At 34.3% G+C, this 18,096-nt stretch overlaps 1 protein-coding gene across 6 annotated transcripts in view; it reads left to right on the top strand.

The window, feature by feature from the left end:
* Window positions 1-15,137, top strand: part of LOC138306687 (beta-1,3-galactosyltransferase brn-like) — a 67,849-nt gene extending 52,712 nt beyond the window's left edge. For 5 of the 6 annotated variants that reach the window (XM_069247136.1, XM_069247132.1, XM_069247137.1 and 2 more), the window contains one exon: window positions 9,832-15,137. In XM_069247136.1, coding sequence (XP_069103237.1) covers window positions 10,206-11,279 — 1,074 coding nt within the window. In that variant the 5' untranslated portion in view covers window positions 9,832-10,205 and the 3' untranslated portion in view covers window positions 11,280-15,137. Of the gene's footprint in view, window positions 1-215; window positions 254-9,831 lie in introns of those variants that run through there. The other variant, XM_069247135.1, reaches the window with a different exon arrangement.
* Window positions 15,138-18,096: the final 2,959 nt, after the last annotated feature.

Below are 18,096 nucleotides of genomic sequence, written 5' to 3' on the forward strand. Positions count from 1 at the left end.
AGGTCTCTTGGCTAAAATACACCAGCGTTCTTTGTTGTTTCAGTAGCATTGGCGTGGTCTAATCCTTCCGATACACAAATTCGCACAGAGGTATCCAACCGTGCCCATCTGAATGTTAAGAGCATTTTACTTATTCGTCTATTCTTATAAGATATGTTCTCTGTCTGAAATATACTTTCGTCAAAATGTCTATGTTATTTTGTTTTTGTCTCTGCAAAATATACAGTCGATGGGAATATACTCAGAGTATCAGGTACGTGTGGATGCAATTAACTTTCGAAATTTGTTTTTATACATTTAGCATTTTAAACATTATAACAACGACCTACTTTTTCCGGTATATTCGTTGGTGAAAGATACTATACATAGGGAATATACCTAGTTTCTTGATGGATACCAGTTATATTCCATGGAATGAGGTGGGAACTGATATTTTGCACGATTGCGAAGTCGCATGTATTACAGTTTTATCTCGCTTCCGTATACGTAAACATCACTACTAGCTTCAGCAAAAAACGGAAGGACATTCTTCATAGCGTCTATGAAAAAGAATGTCCGTTTTTTTTGTCTATGACTTCATAATCCCAAAAGATTTTGAGAATAATACTTACAGTTTACAATGCAATTAAAAAAAACTCACTCAAGTACAAATTAGGCGTTTATTTCGTGATTTTACTTACCTTTGCAATAAAACAAATTGAGTTGATGCGCAGTGATATCTTATCCAATAATTCAGTTTGGCAAATGACTGTGCCGCTTTTAAAATTCCCCGCTGTTTTGTATCTATGACGTCATAATTCTTTCGGTTTATGGAAAAATAACCTCAAAGATCTAACCAATAGAAATGAGTGTAACATATGAAATTGAATTCATTTTCAATCACAAAATAATGAGGTAATGATAAGGTACATGCCTAACAAACATTTTCCTTTTTTGTCAATAAATAACTTTCGGCTAAGGAACAATAAGTTCAGTCTTCTATGAAGGAGCATTTTTTGACCTAAAAATATCGTCTTATCAAATTAATAATGACGTCACCGTTTGTAATGTTGTATATGACGGACTGAACAAGAAACAGAACAATGACTTCATTGCGTGTATGAAGTGCTGGTGTGTGTTTGGGAGACGGTGGTATATTCATGTTGTGTCTTTTTGTATAGTGGAACTTTTGCAATTTTTATAGTGCTATATCACTGAGGCATGCCGCCGAAGACACCAAGCAACAACCCCATCCTGTCACATTATACTAACAACGGCCGAACCAGTCGTCCCATTCCCTGTATGCTGAGCATAAAAAATCAACAGAATATATTTGTTTTTAAGGATAAACCGGAATACATTGTTTTTATGTTATGAATCTACAAAAATCCAGAGTGTACGGTCTTCATATACTGCTTTGTATTTGAAGAACCTGAGCCTTCAGATAAAATTCCTCAACAGAATCAATGTCGTCAAGTTCAGAGAGTAAACAAAATATGGTTCCACATATACTTTATCGTTTTGCATTTCGTTAAATACAATGCTTCCTAAATATTTATTTGTCTGGTATATAATTGAAAATTGTCATTGCATTAAAACTCATTTATATATTGAAAATTTGTCAAAGATACAATAATAGGCCCAATCGGATACGCATTCACTAACTCTACTTGCGGAAGTCAGCGTTCCTGTGTTTATATTCTTGCGCGACAACCTTTTTTACGCATGTGTAAACGATTTCCCAGCTGGTGAGGTTAACAACAAAGACAAAACGGAAATGGGAATATCTCAACAACAATAAACAAACCAATCTCTCCCAGGGTGCATTGCGGTCTCCACAATTTCACCTTAGTAAACGGCCCAATGAAATTTCAAGATTCTTGAAAAACGTATTTCGGACGTTTACCAAATTCTTAGATACATATTGTAATTTTCCTATTGTATCATTTTCCTGTAACCGACTGCCAGTTCTGATATGATATAATTTGATCATTCAATACCAAACCAAACAATAATGGATTCTTTTGTGGATATACCATATTTACTTGTAAGTAAATAGTCACGATTTTGCATACGACGTCCGCCGTTTCAAAAACAATCACTGTGACGTCATACAATGTATATACATGGGGCGCAATACTCTGTGACCCGAGGTCAACAGACGGCCAGTTCGTGAGCCGTTGACAGAGGTGAATGTGGGGACCGCAATGAACTCTGGGAGAGATTGTAAACAAACATGTATCCATTGCCATGGCATCAAATGACTTTTACAAGTGATTCGGATCGCGGTTTATTTCGAATTTAATATTTATACTGAAAAAAAAATATATAAATTGTGAGATAATGAGAAAACAGCAACATATATTCCATTTTCTATTCAATTCATCTCTTCGTCGACCGTTATTATTCACAGGAACTTAATTAATTAAATAAACAAAAATGTAAAAATAATTTTCCTTCTGTTCACGCCTCAACTACAATCTCACTTCCTGTCAAATCCGCTTAACCTCGGAGTCTACTTCACTGTATGTATCCCTCACTTTTGTTTCTACTTCTGCCACGCGTTGACCTGACCGATATTTCATGAACATGAAGACTCTCTATGATTCTCTAAGCAAAAACATGTCAATAGACTTTCCATTACTTTTACAAGTAAATCAGGGCTTTGCTATGAAAAGAAAATAAGTAAAATGCTTTTTATTTGTCAAAGAATGTTTATGAAACTGGACTCGCTCTGCTTCCAAATGACAGATGGTGTGGGCATGGTACATAACGTAATTGATGGTTAGATAGTGACACAGATTTGAATGAGAATAGAACGGCTGCAGAGATATTTTCTAAAGAAAGCTTGCACCAGTTATTTATTATCGCGCCTGAAGTCCTACAATAAACCCTATTAAAATGAGACGTGACCTCAAACATTGACTTTATTTCTAGATCAACCACAACGCTCACTCACAATCTACATCCAATGTTTACATTCCATTTCCTGACAAACCAAACACTTAACATTGGGAATAACGAAGCATGCACCGTGTGTCCATACCCCGGTACAACATGATCGACAAATACACAATTAATGGATGAATGATATCATATAGCATATGTCTTTTTGTCCGTCAATTTGTAGGTAATTTCCGCTTCAATCAGTAATGTGACACTAATTAAGCGATGTTTGATCATACGAGTTTGGCTGAATTCGGTTTTTTTTCAATCGCAAACATAAAGTGCCATTTGAAAACTGCCAGCTTCAGTTTTCACGGTGCAAACTTAGAAAATACAAATGCCAATAAATGCCATAGTGCATGATTGCACCCAATTCGAGGTTGACCTAATTCGGTTTTTCCATTTGCAAACATAAAGTGTCATTTGAAAACTATCATGACGCAAACTTTTAAAAAAAATCAATGACACAGAAAGCCATACTGCATGGCTGGTGCGTTCAATAAGTATGACTAATGTTTCGTTTGACAATGCATTGTCCCAGTGCTGTTGCTATATCGGTTGATATCAAAGTTTTCCTTGAATACAGAGAAAATGTTTGCAAATGACGTAATATTGCAACCGGTTAATAAACTAAAACAAGGCATTAATCAGTGCGATAGTTATTGAGCGAAATACAAATCCGGACCGCCATCCTTCAACAAACCCGAGTGGTACCGGAAATGGTCGATAAAATCCGAATGTAGTCGTGATAACTGTCCAGGACGTATTATTATTGAAATAATCCTTACAAAAACAAACGCGGTTCTGTTGTTGACTTTACCAATTGTGTTTCCTCCGGCATTTTCAATGGTATTCCATTCCAAACCAGAAACAATTTAAACAGTTTAAAATCAATGAACTGATTTGATTCGACAGTGCGTTGAGTCAATTAGGATGTGAATTAATGCGGTGAACCACATGCAGAATGAAAAGATAGACTTTTTGTCATTCAAAATATTATTTCACAGGATAAAATAGCGATGGAAACAATAAAATGTAAAATCGCAACAGCTTAGGTTATTCCGAAAACTATTTATTTCTGTAGGTGAATATTCTTGAGTAGATTCCAATTGGTTACTTTTAAAAACATATTAAGTGACAAATGTACGTGTGATGTCATAGAAATCTTTGTCATTCCATTAGCGATAATACAGCGTGGAATAAATGTTCGTAAGATTAAGACTTTTTCTTTCTGACTGAACAACACAGGTTTATTGTTGCAGGATCTCAAACTCTTGACAGGTTCATCAATGCTGCAAAAAATAGTAACACAAAAGCAGGAGGCAAAGTACCAGTTGTGGAACGATCCCCGCGTTCACCTCCAAATGTAAATGACAGGTCAAAAAAACACAAGGACAAGGACAAAAATATTTAAAGGGATATACTATATATTAGGATTTTTTGGTAATGGACTCCCTTCTACATATTTTGTCCCTTAATACTCAAGGGATACGAGATAAAGGTAAACGAGAACGTCTTAAACAATGGTTAAAACAACAAAAAGGTAATATATTGTTTTTACAAGAAACTCATTTTACAACAGAAATAATCAACTTACTTCAATATGAATTTCCTGGTGATTTATTTCTTTGTAGTAATGGTACTAGTAATAGCAGAGGTGTAGCTATTTTTATAAAGGATTGTAGAAAAAATAGTTATAACATTATTAGTGAACACAAAGATGACGACGGACGCTTTATTTTAATAAATATCAAGTATAATAATAACATATATACTTTAGTCAACATATATGCACCGAATGAAGTGCACGCGAGAAATGTTTTCTTCAAAAATGTACAACAAAATGTTGAACGTTTTTCAGAAGGACACATAATCTTGGGTGGTGATTTTAATGATTCCTTCCAAAGCATTGACAGAAAGACAAAAAATAAATTTACATATACAAAGAAACCAGTAAATGGTTTGATAAAACTGACAAAATCATGCCAATTAATTGACATATGGCGTGAAAAAAACCCTACATGTTTACAATTTACCTGGAAGCGTAAGGCAACAGGTGATGCTAGCCGAATAGATTATTGGCTTATCGATAAAAATATGTCAACACTGATTAAATCTTGTGACATCAGACCAGCTATGATTCGTTCCACCGATCATATGGCGATTTCGTTAAAAGTATTTGACGAAGTAAAAAAAAACAGGGGGAGGGGGTATTGGAAATTAAACAACAGTATTATAAACGATGAAAGATATGTGCATGCAATAAAAAATGTTATAAAAAACACAATAAATAACAAATCTAATACAACGCTAAACAAAAGACAATTGTGGGACGTGTGTAAAATCAATATAAAAGAAACAACAATAGCTTTTTGTACAAACAAATGCAAAAACCAGAAAAACGAAATTGTAGAATTAGAAAAGAGATTAAAGAATGGAGAAGATGGTGAGATAGAAAAACAATTAGAGGATTTATATGAAAAACGTGCAGTAGGAGCACAGGTCAGAGCAAGAGCCAAATGGATAGAACATGGTGAGAAACCAACAAAATATTTTTTTAAATTTAGAAAAAAGTAGACAGTCAAAAAAGGTTATACACAAGTTAAAAGCTGATGATGGATCAATTATTACCGGAAATAATGAAATTCTACAGTTCGAACATAATTTTTATCAAAAATTGTACACCAGTAACAAACCGGATGCGAACGCTATAAAAACTTATATTAATGAAACAAATATCCCACATTCTTTATCAGCTACTGACAAAAACCTATGTGAGGGGCAGTTAACCGTTGATGAATGCAAACAAACCGTGCTTAAAATGAAATTGGGAAAGAGTCCGGGGATGGACGGTTTAACAGTAGAATTTTACAGAAAATTTTGGAGCGATGTAGGCGATTTAGTTGTAAACTCTTTAAATGAAGGCTACGCCGAGGGCGAATTTTCAAATATGCAAAAATGTGGAATTTTATCTTTAATACACAAAAAGGGTGACGAGGATCTTTTAAAAAATTGGAGGCCAGTGACACTCCTCAATGTCGATTATAAAATAGCTGCTCAAGCTCTATCGTTCAGGTTAAAACAAGTTATCGAAAAAATTATTAATACAGACCAAAACGGGTATATAAAAAATAGGTTTATTGGTTTCAATATTAGACAAATTCAGGATGTTATAGATTTTTCGGAACATTTTAACATTGATGCATCGGTTTTATTTTTAGACTTTACTAAGGCCTTTGACACGATTGAATGGGAGTTTATGTTCGCTTCATTAGAAGCATTTGGCTTGGGGGAATCCTTTATCAAATGGGTAAAATCTATGTATAATAATGTTTACGGGTATGTTTCTAATAATAACTGGATTTCAGACAGATTTAATATACATCGTGGTATTCGACAAGGTTGTCCGTTATCTTGTCTACTTTTTATCATAGCGGCCGAAATTATGGCAATTAGGATACGCTCCAACAAAAATATATGTGGTGTAACGGTAAGAAACAAACATTTAAAAATAAGTCAATTAGCAGATGACACAACTTTGTTTTTGAAATATTCTGATATAGTAACGGCCTTAGAGGAAATTGGAATGTTTGGGGAACTTTCTGGGCTAAAGATTAACAAAGACAAATCAGAGGGCATTTGGCTAGGGAGAAACAAATTTAGAAATGATGTATATGAGAATATAACCTGGAGTAGAGGGCAAGTAAAATCGTTAGGATATTTTTTTGGACCAGATAAATTTGCCTGTCAGAATCGAAACTGGGAGTTAAAATTAGAGGCTATAGAACGTGACATTAAGAATTGGAAGAAAAGAAAATTAACTATGCTAGGTAGAATTACTGTCGTAAAAGCCCTACTTTTATCTAAAATTACATATATAGCGTCGACTCAAAACATAAGTAAAGTACAGATTAGTGTATTGGAAAAGATATTTTTCACCTACATTTGGGATGGAAAAATGGAAAAAGTTAAGAGAAAGACACTTATCGGTAAACACGAGGACGGCGGGCTACAAATGATCGATGTGGAATCTCATATATATATGTTAAAAGTGGCATGGGTTAAAAGATTTTTTGATAATGTTGGTGCTAACTGGACCTCTATTCCATTTTTCTATTTTGATCAATACGGTATAGATGGCCTTATTTTCTTATGCAATAAGAGTCAAACTGACCATGTAGTCAACTTTAAATCAGATTTTTATTTAGATATAATAAATGCGTGGAAAATTGTGGGGGGTGGATACAAATGCAATCCTCGAAATTACCTAGATATAAGAAAAGAAATCATTTGGGGCAACAGACATATTAAAAACGGGAAATATTCCTTATTATTTCCAAATTGGGTTAAGGATAATCTATTAACAATTGACAATGTAATCGATGATTCTGGAAAAATCTGTGAGAAGTACATTTTGAACAAGCTGACCTCGAAACAGAACTGGATGTCACAGCTTATTATGTTGAAAAAATCAATTCCAAAGTGGTGGTTACAGGAACTCCAATCTAATTCTTCTATTAATACAACAATCACGCATGATGCTTTGAAATTGCAAATAACGACTAAGAGTAGACAGTGTATTCCTCTTGAAAAGCTTACCAATAAAGTAATTTATGACTCATTAGTAAAGAATAAGAAAATTAAAACACATACATTTAATTTTTGGAAAAATAAATTTGAATTGTCAAGCGATACTCAATTAAAAACAAGTCTCAACTTTAGTTTTCACTCTTTGGATGAGAATAAATTAAAAATCTTTAGGTGGAAACTTTTCATGTGTATACTACCCTGTAAAAAATTACTGTACAGATGGAAAATAGAATCCAATCCTTTGTGTACTACATGTCAGGTAACGGAGGATTACGATCATTTCTTTATTTTATGTGAACATGTTAAAAGATTCTGGGAAAAAGTCAATGAAACTTTTAAGAAAATTAAAATTGGAAGAAACTTTGCAAATATCAAATATATTATTACCGGCTATAAAACGGAATCGCCAGTATATGAAGATTTAAATGTCCTAGTATCGATTATATATTTTTCTATTTATAAAACATACTACGTTAGTGAAAAAAGAACGAAGGAAATTGACATTTTTAGGGTATTAAAAAACGAATTGAAAATGTATAGCGATGTAAGGAAAATTAGACATTTGCCAAGCAACACATGCATAAATAGCTTTTTACATGCGTGTAATGATACTTTGTAAATTAATTTCTTTGAATTATCAAATTTGTATGTACAGGTTTGTAATAATATCATGCAAAATATGGCAATTAGTATTCATACTTGAAAAAAGTTATTTATTTATTTATTTTTTTACTTTCTCTGTATAAGTTTTGAGTGTCGTAGCCTTTTTCCTTTTTATATGGACTGTTTCGTGGAATATAGGGCAATGACACTTGATGTATACCTGTACAAATGAAGATTGTGTGCGCATGAAATCAATTTTGTTAAGTATAATTGTATGTAATGTGTTTGGTTCATGACTCGCTTAGAAATTAAATACAGTGTATTTGAAACAATGGTGAAAAAGATAATAATAATAAAAAAAAAATGCACTATGATGACACTGAAAGAAGAATATCTTTAGCAGATATGGAAAAAGTGAGACAATGGATATTTACAACAATTCAAAAAAAAATTACTCAAACGATATATAAATATTCACATTTTTTCTTTCCGCATGATTGTATTGTAATTGAATATTAGCGTAATGTGAATCCTTGTAAGAAAGATGAAGACTTCATGACTCTCACATAGCTTACTTTTAGCTTTCGCACTTGCTCTAGCTTGACTCTCATCTCTCCACTCACTCCCTTTACCGGATATTCTATTTTTCTCTAAGCTTTCTCACTCATCTACAGTAGTCCTACTTGCCAGGCGCCCATGACCGTCTCGCTTGCCTCAGCATTCTCTCTATTCTCTAACTCCCTCTTCCTGTCTTTTCCGCCTGCTTCCCCCTCTCTCTTTTTCCTTTTTATTCACTCTCGCTGTCTTTTCCCTCTTACCCTCTCTCGTTCTGTTTTTTTTTCTCCCCTTCCCCCTATCGCTTTATGTATTTTCTCACCATCTCTCTGTATTTCTCTCTATCTTTCTGTATCTTCTCTCCACCCCCCCCCCCCTCTCTACGTTGCTCTTCACTCTCACTCCCCGCCTCTCTATCTCGATTCTCCTCTCTTTCTCTCTATCTCTGTCGGAAAAATTACTGTTAGAAACAATGAGACTTGTTATTGTGTAAGATATATAAAAGATATACACATGTTATATACCATTGTCGCATTGGGACCATATATGCATAGAGAATGACTTTTGTCCTGAGTGCAAAAAAAAAAAAAAAAAAAAAAAAAAAAAAAAAAAAAAATTGTTGAAAAGATGTAGGGAAATTGACCCCAACAATACCATACCCACGCACAATATCAACAAGTCCATACTGTATAGAAATAACTTTCTATCTTATCAAAGTTATATGCGACTTAACTTGGCGAATAAAAATAACATGTACATGTACTTTTTCTTGAGTAATCTATTGAAAGCACAAGGTTTGAAGAATTCAGCGGTGAACATCATTCCACTAGGCACACGAACATTTATGATGTCTTATAAACATTACTTACAGCACAGAATTGATGCACTATCAAATTCTTGTTTTGTTCACCTTATGTATCTGTATCTTTACAATAACTATTAACACTGTCATCGTGTGAAATTAAATTGTTGACCATAACTATGCTTCAGGGTCTGTCCCCGTCTGAGCGTATGTGCCCATGTCGCTGCACTGTAAAATTAAAACTTATGTGTAATATTCGATGGCAAATAAGATTAAAAGCTCTTCTTGATTCGTGAGTATGAAGATTACGGCACATATAACTTAAATATTTAATTTATTGTTTTATGTTTTTGCAGATTCTGAGTCGACCAGATAACAAAGAGCAGCAATTATCCGGACAGTCCATCAAAGCACATTAGAATGCAATTTACAGCAAACTTTATTTTGACGATTCTTCCAAATCTAAATTCTACAAAAGAAAACCACCGTGTGTCTTTCGGAGCCTCATTTTTACAATAGGATATTGATATTTCTTTTTTTTTAATTTTTATCTTATAAAAGTGGCTGCATTATTTAGAAGAATGGCTATACAGAACGTAGTACTGAGTTCAGACTCCATGAAGTTTAAAGTGAAAAAGCATATCTGATGCAAAATATTGATATAAAGGTGATATAAGAGGAGTTACGGCAGCAGAGTATTCAAATTAGTGCCGTGAACAAATAATTCACTATGAGGCCAAGATTTCTCCTTCGGAAGTTATGTCCTTTATTGTACGTCCTTCCTGCACTGTGGCTGATCCTTTCGGTCCAACAGCTGTCCGACATCGAATCCAAGGGGTCCCTAAGGGACCGTCTGTTCGGAAGTCGCGTGATGCGAGCCCTAAAGGAAGTTCCTGTGGAACCAATATCGTACCGAAGGGAATTTATGAGGAATTATCCACTTCAAGTAGATTTACTTCCGTATGTGATGGATAAAATACAGAACGGCACCGAAATACCATTTAAAAAGCAATACCCGCACAACTACACATACATGCATCAACCGGATGGGTGTAGATTTTACAGCAAGAAAGGAGCCAAGCTAGCGATTCTTGTGAAATCTGCCGCGCAGAACTGGTACCGACGTCACACCGTCAGGACCACGTGGGCAAAAATACATCCGGGCATTATTAAAGTTGTATTTTTAGTTGCGTACAATAAGTCTGTGCAGGGAATGGTGGATTATGAAGCCGACTTCTACAAGGATATAATCCAGGAGGATTTCCAGGACGCGTATTTCAACAATACACTAAAGACAGTGATGGCTTTTAACTGGGCGATGGAATCGTGCGCGGATGCTAATTACTTTTTATTTGTTGATGACGACCATTACGTTAACGTCCCCGGAATAGTGCAATTTATCAAAAGTTTATCGCCTGAAACGAAGGAAAATCTATTTTTAGGATTTTTAATTTCATGTGGAGAACCTGAAAGGTCCAAATCATCAAAGTGGTATATTTCATTAGAACGTTACCCTTTTGACCTCTGGCCGCCATATTTGGCCGGTGGTGCTTTCGTCACTTCCTTCTCTGTGACGCAGAAAATGCAGCTAGCGTTTCCTTACGTAAAACCAATCGGAATAGACGATGCTTATTTAGGAATGGTTGCTAAGAAACTTTCAATCCGGCCAATGGACAGTGTCCACTTTCATACAACCGGACCTTATGCATCTTATGAATATTTCATTCATGGGAAATTAAAATCAAACAAAACTAGTGAAACACCACATGATGTTCTTTCGCTTCCAAAGGCAGAATGTGTATGACGAATAAGCATATTAGTTTGTATGAATGATATGAATGTATTTATAGCTATATCTTAAATCGAGACATCTAAATGTTGTATGTTGCTTTACGCTGTCTTTCTGTTGCTCTGATTCATACACGGATGCATTTTAATATATATCTTTTTCGCATTTTGAATTATATATCTTTTAACATTTAAGCCGTTATCTATGCGGTATTTTCTCCAATAACATACTAGTGTTACACTTTTTTTAACCTTCAATTTTGGATTATACATGTATATATATTTCAAATCTAAGGTTCAAAGAGATTTACTGCATGCATCCTTAGCATATGTGTATACATTGCTTACTGGACATCAAATTTGTTTGTGACACTTTTAAAAAAATCACGTTAGAGATAGCCACAATGCAATTAAGCAAATTGTGTGAGACAATCGATAGACTGGTTCCCTTCCCTTAGTTCTCAACTCTCCGACAGGATGAGCTCCGCTCACGCAGTGAAGCGTACGCAAGGGAGGTAACTGAGGCGGAAACCAGTCTAGGACAATCGATAACAACAACATTACTTCCGGTGCATTTTAACAAAGACTAATATGTGTATGAACAGATGATTTTGTTAAATTCTCAAAACATAACACTTTAATTGATTCTTTTATAAAAAAAAAATATAAGGAAAGTCTAGGCATAAAAAGTAGGTGAGCCAATTTTAATGCAGGTTTAATTAAACAGACGGAGCTGCCATTTAGGATCGTCGGCTTTATTGAGAAATAGGATCCATTGATATATTTTATCAACTAAACAAGTGGTCAACCACTACACCAGAGTGCCTCTTAATGACAAGCTTGTCTCATACTGTGTTAATACAGAAACTAATTATATGTCAATTATTAGTGGTAACCTTTTTTTTATAATGGACATCCTTACGTATCCTGTTGTACGGCAAGACATAATGATATAAGCTTGAAAACAAACAAAGATATTTATAGTTTGCTTTATGGTTCACTTTTATTTCAAAAGACCTAATTGCGTTTTTTGAATTCAGGTAAATTATATTTGGTTCTGGGGGTAAAAAGCGATAGTTTAGTTGTGTAATTGATATTTTTATCTATTCAGGTTGCGCATACAGCTTTTTAAAAATATTATTTTTACCATTTATTTTATATAAAGTATGGATTTTATTGCTCAAAGAAATATACTTTGTGATAATATAATAGTATATTCAGTATTCGGAATTTGACTCTGTGTGTGCATGTATGTGCTATATCTGAGAGCGAAAAAATGCCAATATCCTCAGCTGTGTTTGTGGAACATGATGAGCCATTTTGAACATTGAGTGTTTGATTAGGCATACCTATGACGTCATACCGACTGAGGTGTACCTATGATCACTCACCGATATATTTTCTGTAAAAAAAAGTTGAATATTTATCATACTATATAAAACAATTTTAGGTATACTATGACAGAGATATGCGGTATTTTAGTGAGATTTGCATGTTGTTATAATTTTTTTTCAATTTTCAATAACATCTGTGATATTTTTGGATGTGAAAATGTGATCTGGGATATTTATAATACCTTTTCTTTATTTGCTGAGAGGTCCAGTGAAATCCACATTGTGTCATAGCTATAAAATAGAATAACAGACATTGTTTGTCGAATTGAAGTTTTATTTCCGTCAGATTTATCTCACTTTTACCAGATCGTTATAAGGTTGGTAGGGAGGTTTTGCTTTTAGGAATAAAGAAGTAAAATGATAAAGTTACAAACATTTCCAAAGTTAAAATTGAATTATAACTATTTAATAATTTTAGTTTTTACGTCCTAGTAGTTTTCGATGTGTCCGGTAACGCTAAGCTAATTGGAAATTAATTTAATTTACATGTTCAAAGGATATGGGCATGTGGCTCAATAATAAAGCTGTTTCAAATGGATACCGTGTATTATTTTATTTAAGACTTTTTAGAATTTCGTCTTTGCCAAATAATTTTTTAACAGACGCGACGAAAAGGTGTTCTATTCAAATTGAAAAATTTAAATAGAAAATTACCTCCGTTTGATATTTTAGATATTCTCAAATTAAAGGGAAATGATTCTGGTTAAATTAATTCATAGTAAGGTGTATATATTGGAATCACTACAACAGGGCGGTTTTTTTAATAGAAATAATGTTTTATTCTGGATAACTTTCCATTTTGTGCTCGTGATGTAACCTGACTATTTCCAACAGTTAAAACCTAATCGGTATATTAGCTATAAAGTGATGTATACGGATAGTATGGAGTATATATATATAATTATATAATTATTGTATATTTTTATTTATATTAGTAATATATCAGGCTGCCGTCCTAGCGTTAACCCTTTTCGGATGTGAGCTTATATATATATACATATGTATGGAAAAAAACAAAACTAAAACAAATCTGCGATAAACATCTCCTGAAGAACAGCGGCAGCTGGGAAAACGTTAGAGATCGATCGCAGATTTGTTTTAGTTTTGTTTTTTTCTATTTGAATTGCATCACAAGGATATTCAACATTTATTTATTACACATATATATGTATACATGTGTGATTTAAAGAGTGATCTCAATAGAATTTTGGTTAAAAGTCGTATTAGTTTGAAAGAGAGAGAGAGAGAGAGAAAGAGGGGGGAGGGGCTGCATTGTATGACAATCACTACAGTTGTATATGACGATCACCTTACAAGAACGTACATGTATTCTCGTCTGTCAGTTTGTTAGGTATGGATCGGTTCTCTCCCTTAGTGTATACTACTCCATGCCGGGATCCTTCATTGGTTAGTTTCTATATTCTATGACATAAAAAAAATGTCCTCCTGTGTTTAATATTCGACATTTTTATCCAGATGATTCAAGCATACTTAAATTTTCGGAGCTAATCGAAAATGATGTGTACTTATTAGTGAAAACATACCCCTGTCAACCTTTTTGGGGGAATATTTAGAGCAATTTTTGAGAGAACCAGCCCATATCTTTGTGTAGTCTCGAAGATCCCAAACTCTCGCCGCTGAACGAGACCAGCCGTTCAGTGGTGAGAGTTTCGGGTATGCGAGGCTAATATATAATATGTGTATTCCGTATTGTGTGTTACAGAGTGATCTCCACGGGTATCACTTATGACGTCATGATTTCGTTAGCAAAATTCACTAACAAAAATATGACATTACGCTTAAAAGCACATAACGTCACAATATATGCTTACCCTCAATGGCAGATAACTCTTTAAAATGCAAAGACGGAGTGACATTTGATATCGAGGCGTTGATTATAACGTCGTGTATTTTGAACTTTACGTCATACATCTAAGAGAAAATAAGGTGATTTTCTCTCAATAATGTTGATGATCCTTACGTCATCATCAAGGGCAACTTACTCTGTAATAAGAAAATACGGAATAATTTTGTGAGACCACATCCGTTCCTACGTCAAATTTGCATTATTGTTGTCATACTCGATACTTCAGGGGTTACTATCATTAACGTGGATATAACGTCAGTGATAGTAACCCCTTTAGTACTAATGACGTAATGACCACTACCTTTTAACAGCTGTCAAGGACGAATATCTACGTCACGGGGTATCAAGGTAACATAGCCTAAATAGAGGAGTGTCGTATGTCCACGTCACCGGGTTGAAAAGTTAACATGTTCTTAATATAGGAATGTCGTTTGTCTGTAGAATGAGGTGTGGGTGGGAGAAAACGAGTGTGTTAGAGAAGTGTTATTGGTTAATGCTATAGTAAAGAAATGAAAGTACTCAAAAGTTATAACGGTGCGTATATATATCTTAAGTATATGCAAGACAATAACAGATTTATTAAAGAGTGAAATAAAGAATATGTTTAACACTGTATTGTTTTCCGTTCTTGTTTTCAGAAATATGAGTAATAGAGCGCGCAGCGAACGGGCCTTCGGCCCGTTCGAGAAGCGAACTCTTATGATAGAGGTGTCTCCGTAACGTTATTCTATGTAAATCATCCGATATATGTAGCGTTGGAAAACTTTCTCAGAAACCGAAAACAGGAAGTCAACACAAGATCCAGCATCGCACAAGACAGTATTCAAAGTCACACTCAAGCGTGATTACAAAATCACACTATCAGGTGATTACAAACAAGTAAAGCTTTGAAAATTCAAAATGAAAATATAAGTAAAAGATAAACCTTCCAATTTATTCTTACTTGAATCGAACACTTATATTTTGACACTTAAAAGCCATTTTACGTGAGCAGTTGCTTCGGAATTTTCCGCCTGATAACGGAGAATGACCTTGAAATATAATTTGTAGCCGCAGTCACGTAGTTTTGCAGAAAGTGAAAGTATAATACCCTGTTCAATATCGTTTTTCTTGTTATAAACCCAATGCCAGTTATTCAGCAAAGCTTTGAATCTAATAAGTAATAATTCTATAAATGGTTTCTAGCAGTACGGTTAGTCAGCGCACCCAATAAGCTATAAAAAACAAAACACATGTCAATATCGATAAGACTGATGATTCTGGGGAAATTACTCTTTTGTCGTTGGAAATCCTTTATTTCTATTTAGTTACACATTTAAAAAAACCAACAAACGAAATGGATTAATTGCTGCGCTCTCAGATAGGTTTTGCCTAAAATTATTATTATTTTTTTAAATTATAATGGGGAAAAAAGAAGACGACAAATTAGCCTTCGTACTATATCATTCTTATCTATCTTGGTATCTCTACATAGCATAGAGTTACTTCCCTTGGTATCTCATAGCTTAGAGTTACTTCCCTTGGTATCTCTACGTAGCTTAGAGTTACTTCCCTTTGTATATCTACTTGCATGTACATGTAGCTTAGCAGATTGAATTGGTGCTCCAACATTTGTATGGTACGGCGAGACAAATTGGATTAAGCAAATTATTTGTTATGTTAAGCAACAACAATGTTCTAGGATGATTATCTGACGCTAAGCGAAGATGGTAAATATATATAGGAGCAATGCTTTACATTTGAGAATGATCTACAGCTTCTAAATTAAAGGCCCAGGCGCGCGGACCCGGCATACACGACAAAAATAAGGACACACTTTAAACTATCGAAGTATATGATGTAATCATTGTCTAGCATAAATTCAAGGAAATGAACACAAAGATTCTGATGTCTCTGTTCATTCAAGGCCTGGAATGCCGCGTAAGCGAATCCTGTGATTTCGCGCCATTTGTTGACGTTATGTGACGTCATGATTCCTTGTGCTCATCTTCGCCTTGGTGGATATTTTGACTGCATTCTATAGCTTTTAATTTTCAAAGTGTTTTATAAATATTTAAAAAAAAATAATAAACAAATGTTTAATTACCCCTGTTATGCATTTGCATTAGTTAAATATATATTTAATGGGGAGAGCAGTACCAGAGCAATGCACAACCTCCCCATATGTATGAAAAAAGGGCGGCCGCAAGCTGAAGCTGTCAGTGTGTAGGATTGAATTTCGAAAATTGTGTTTTTTTCTTTTATTCTCGTGTATCTGTTACCTTAGAAGTGCCATTTGGGCACGAAGGGCTGTGCCCTTATTATTTTTCGTATTTCGTAGGCGGCCCCCAGACCCCTCGCCTGATTTACTTGGTCCAACGCTCCCTCTAACTTCAAAACTTGAATCCGCCTCTGAGGCTTACTACCTTTCCGAAACGGCTTTTAATTTCTAAAATGGGAATGTAAATCGAGATTGATGATTTTGTAGAGTCGTAAAATTATTAGTTTACGTTATTAATACTAGACTCATTGCCATCTTCTAAACAACTTAATTATAATAAATTAAATGTTAAGTGTCATAACGCGGTTATTTTTACCGCCGTCATCCGTAGCTACCGCGCTTAAGTTGACTTCTCACACACACATATATATGCGTATCTCTGCGCCTGTAGACAAAACAGCAAAATGAATATGCTTGATGTTGTAACCTCATCTTAGGCCATCGATAGAATTTTTATATTTGTGTTTAAGAAGCTTTTAATGTTTGTTTTGGAAAGGTAAGGTACCTAATAACATCTGGTTAGATTTCTATTAAAGGATTTGTGCAGCCAATTTTTTTTTTAAAATACGTCAGGATATTGCTTTGGATGAGTGAAAAATCCCACCCAACAAATCGCCTAGCTTTTAGCGCTATCGGTTGGTTTTGGTCGTAATTTACGGGTAGTGTCGACTACGATTCAGAGATAATGAGCTAGCTATAGGCGGTCACGTGGTCTTGTGATGTCAGAGTAGTCCGCGGCTACACAAGCTTAAGGTAAGCCTATATAGCTAGTACTATACATCTATACAGCACATATACGTATACGTTAGATCTACAATTTGAGTTTTTCGAGTAAATGGTTATTCTAGCTTTATGATGTAGATATTTTCAGTTTCAAAATATTCCATTTACACCCTTTCAAACATTCAAACAAGTATATTATATATCTAACTTTAGATTAGATAATCAGTCCAATTTGATAGCGATATCAAAATGATGTTCGGATCAGTCTGGACTGAGATTTAGATAGAATATTATGTGAATTTCTGTGTAATAAAAGCATTAAAATGTAACACTATCTTTTTACGGGTAAAATCACAAAAATAAGCATGAATATATAGCGGAATAAGTATATTTAGTGTGGTAATGCTGTAACCCTTCTTGTATGACTATACATGCAGATTCGAAACGGTGAAAATACATGCTTAGAATTCTTACTTATACCAGAGATTTAAATAGTATTATATTTAAATCTCTGCTTATACGTTACAAATTACGGAAGATTGCATTATGCCTCGATTCCGTAATTACAGTACTTGACTGGAATAATTTT

This window comes from Argopecten irradians, chromosome 13, assembly GCF_041381155.1.
Source record: "Argopecten irradians isolate NY chromosome 13, Ai_NY, whole genome shotgun sequence".
NCBI lineage: Eukaryota > Metazoa > Mollusca > Bivalvia > Pectinida > Pectinidae > Argopecten > Argopecten irradians.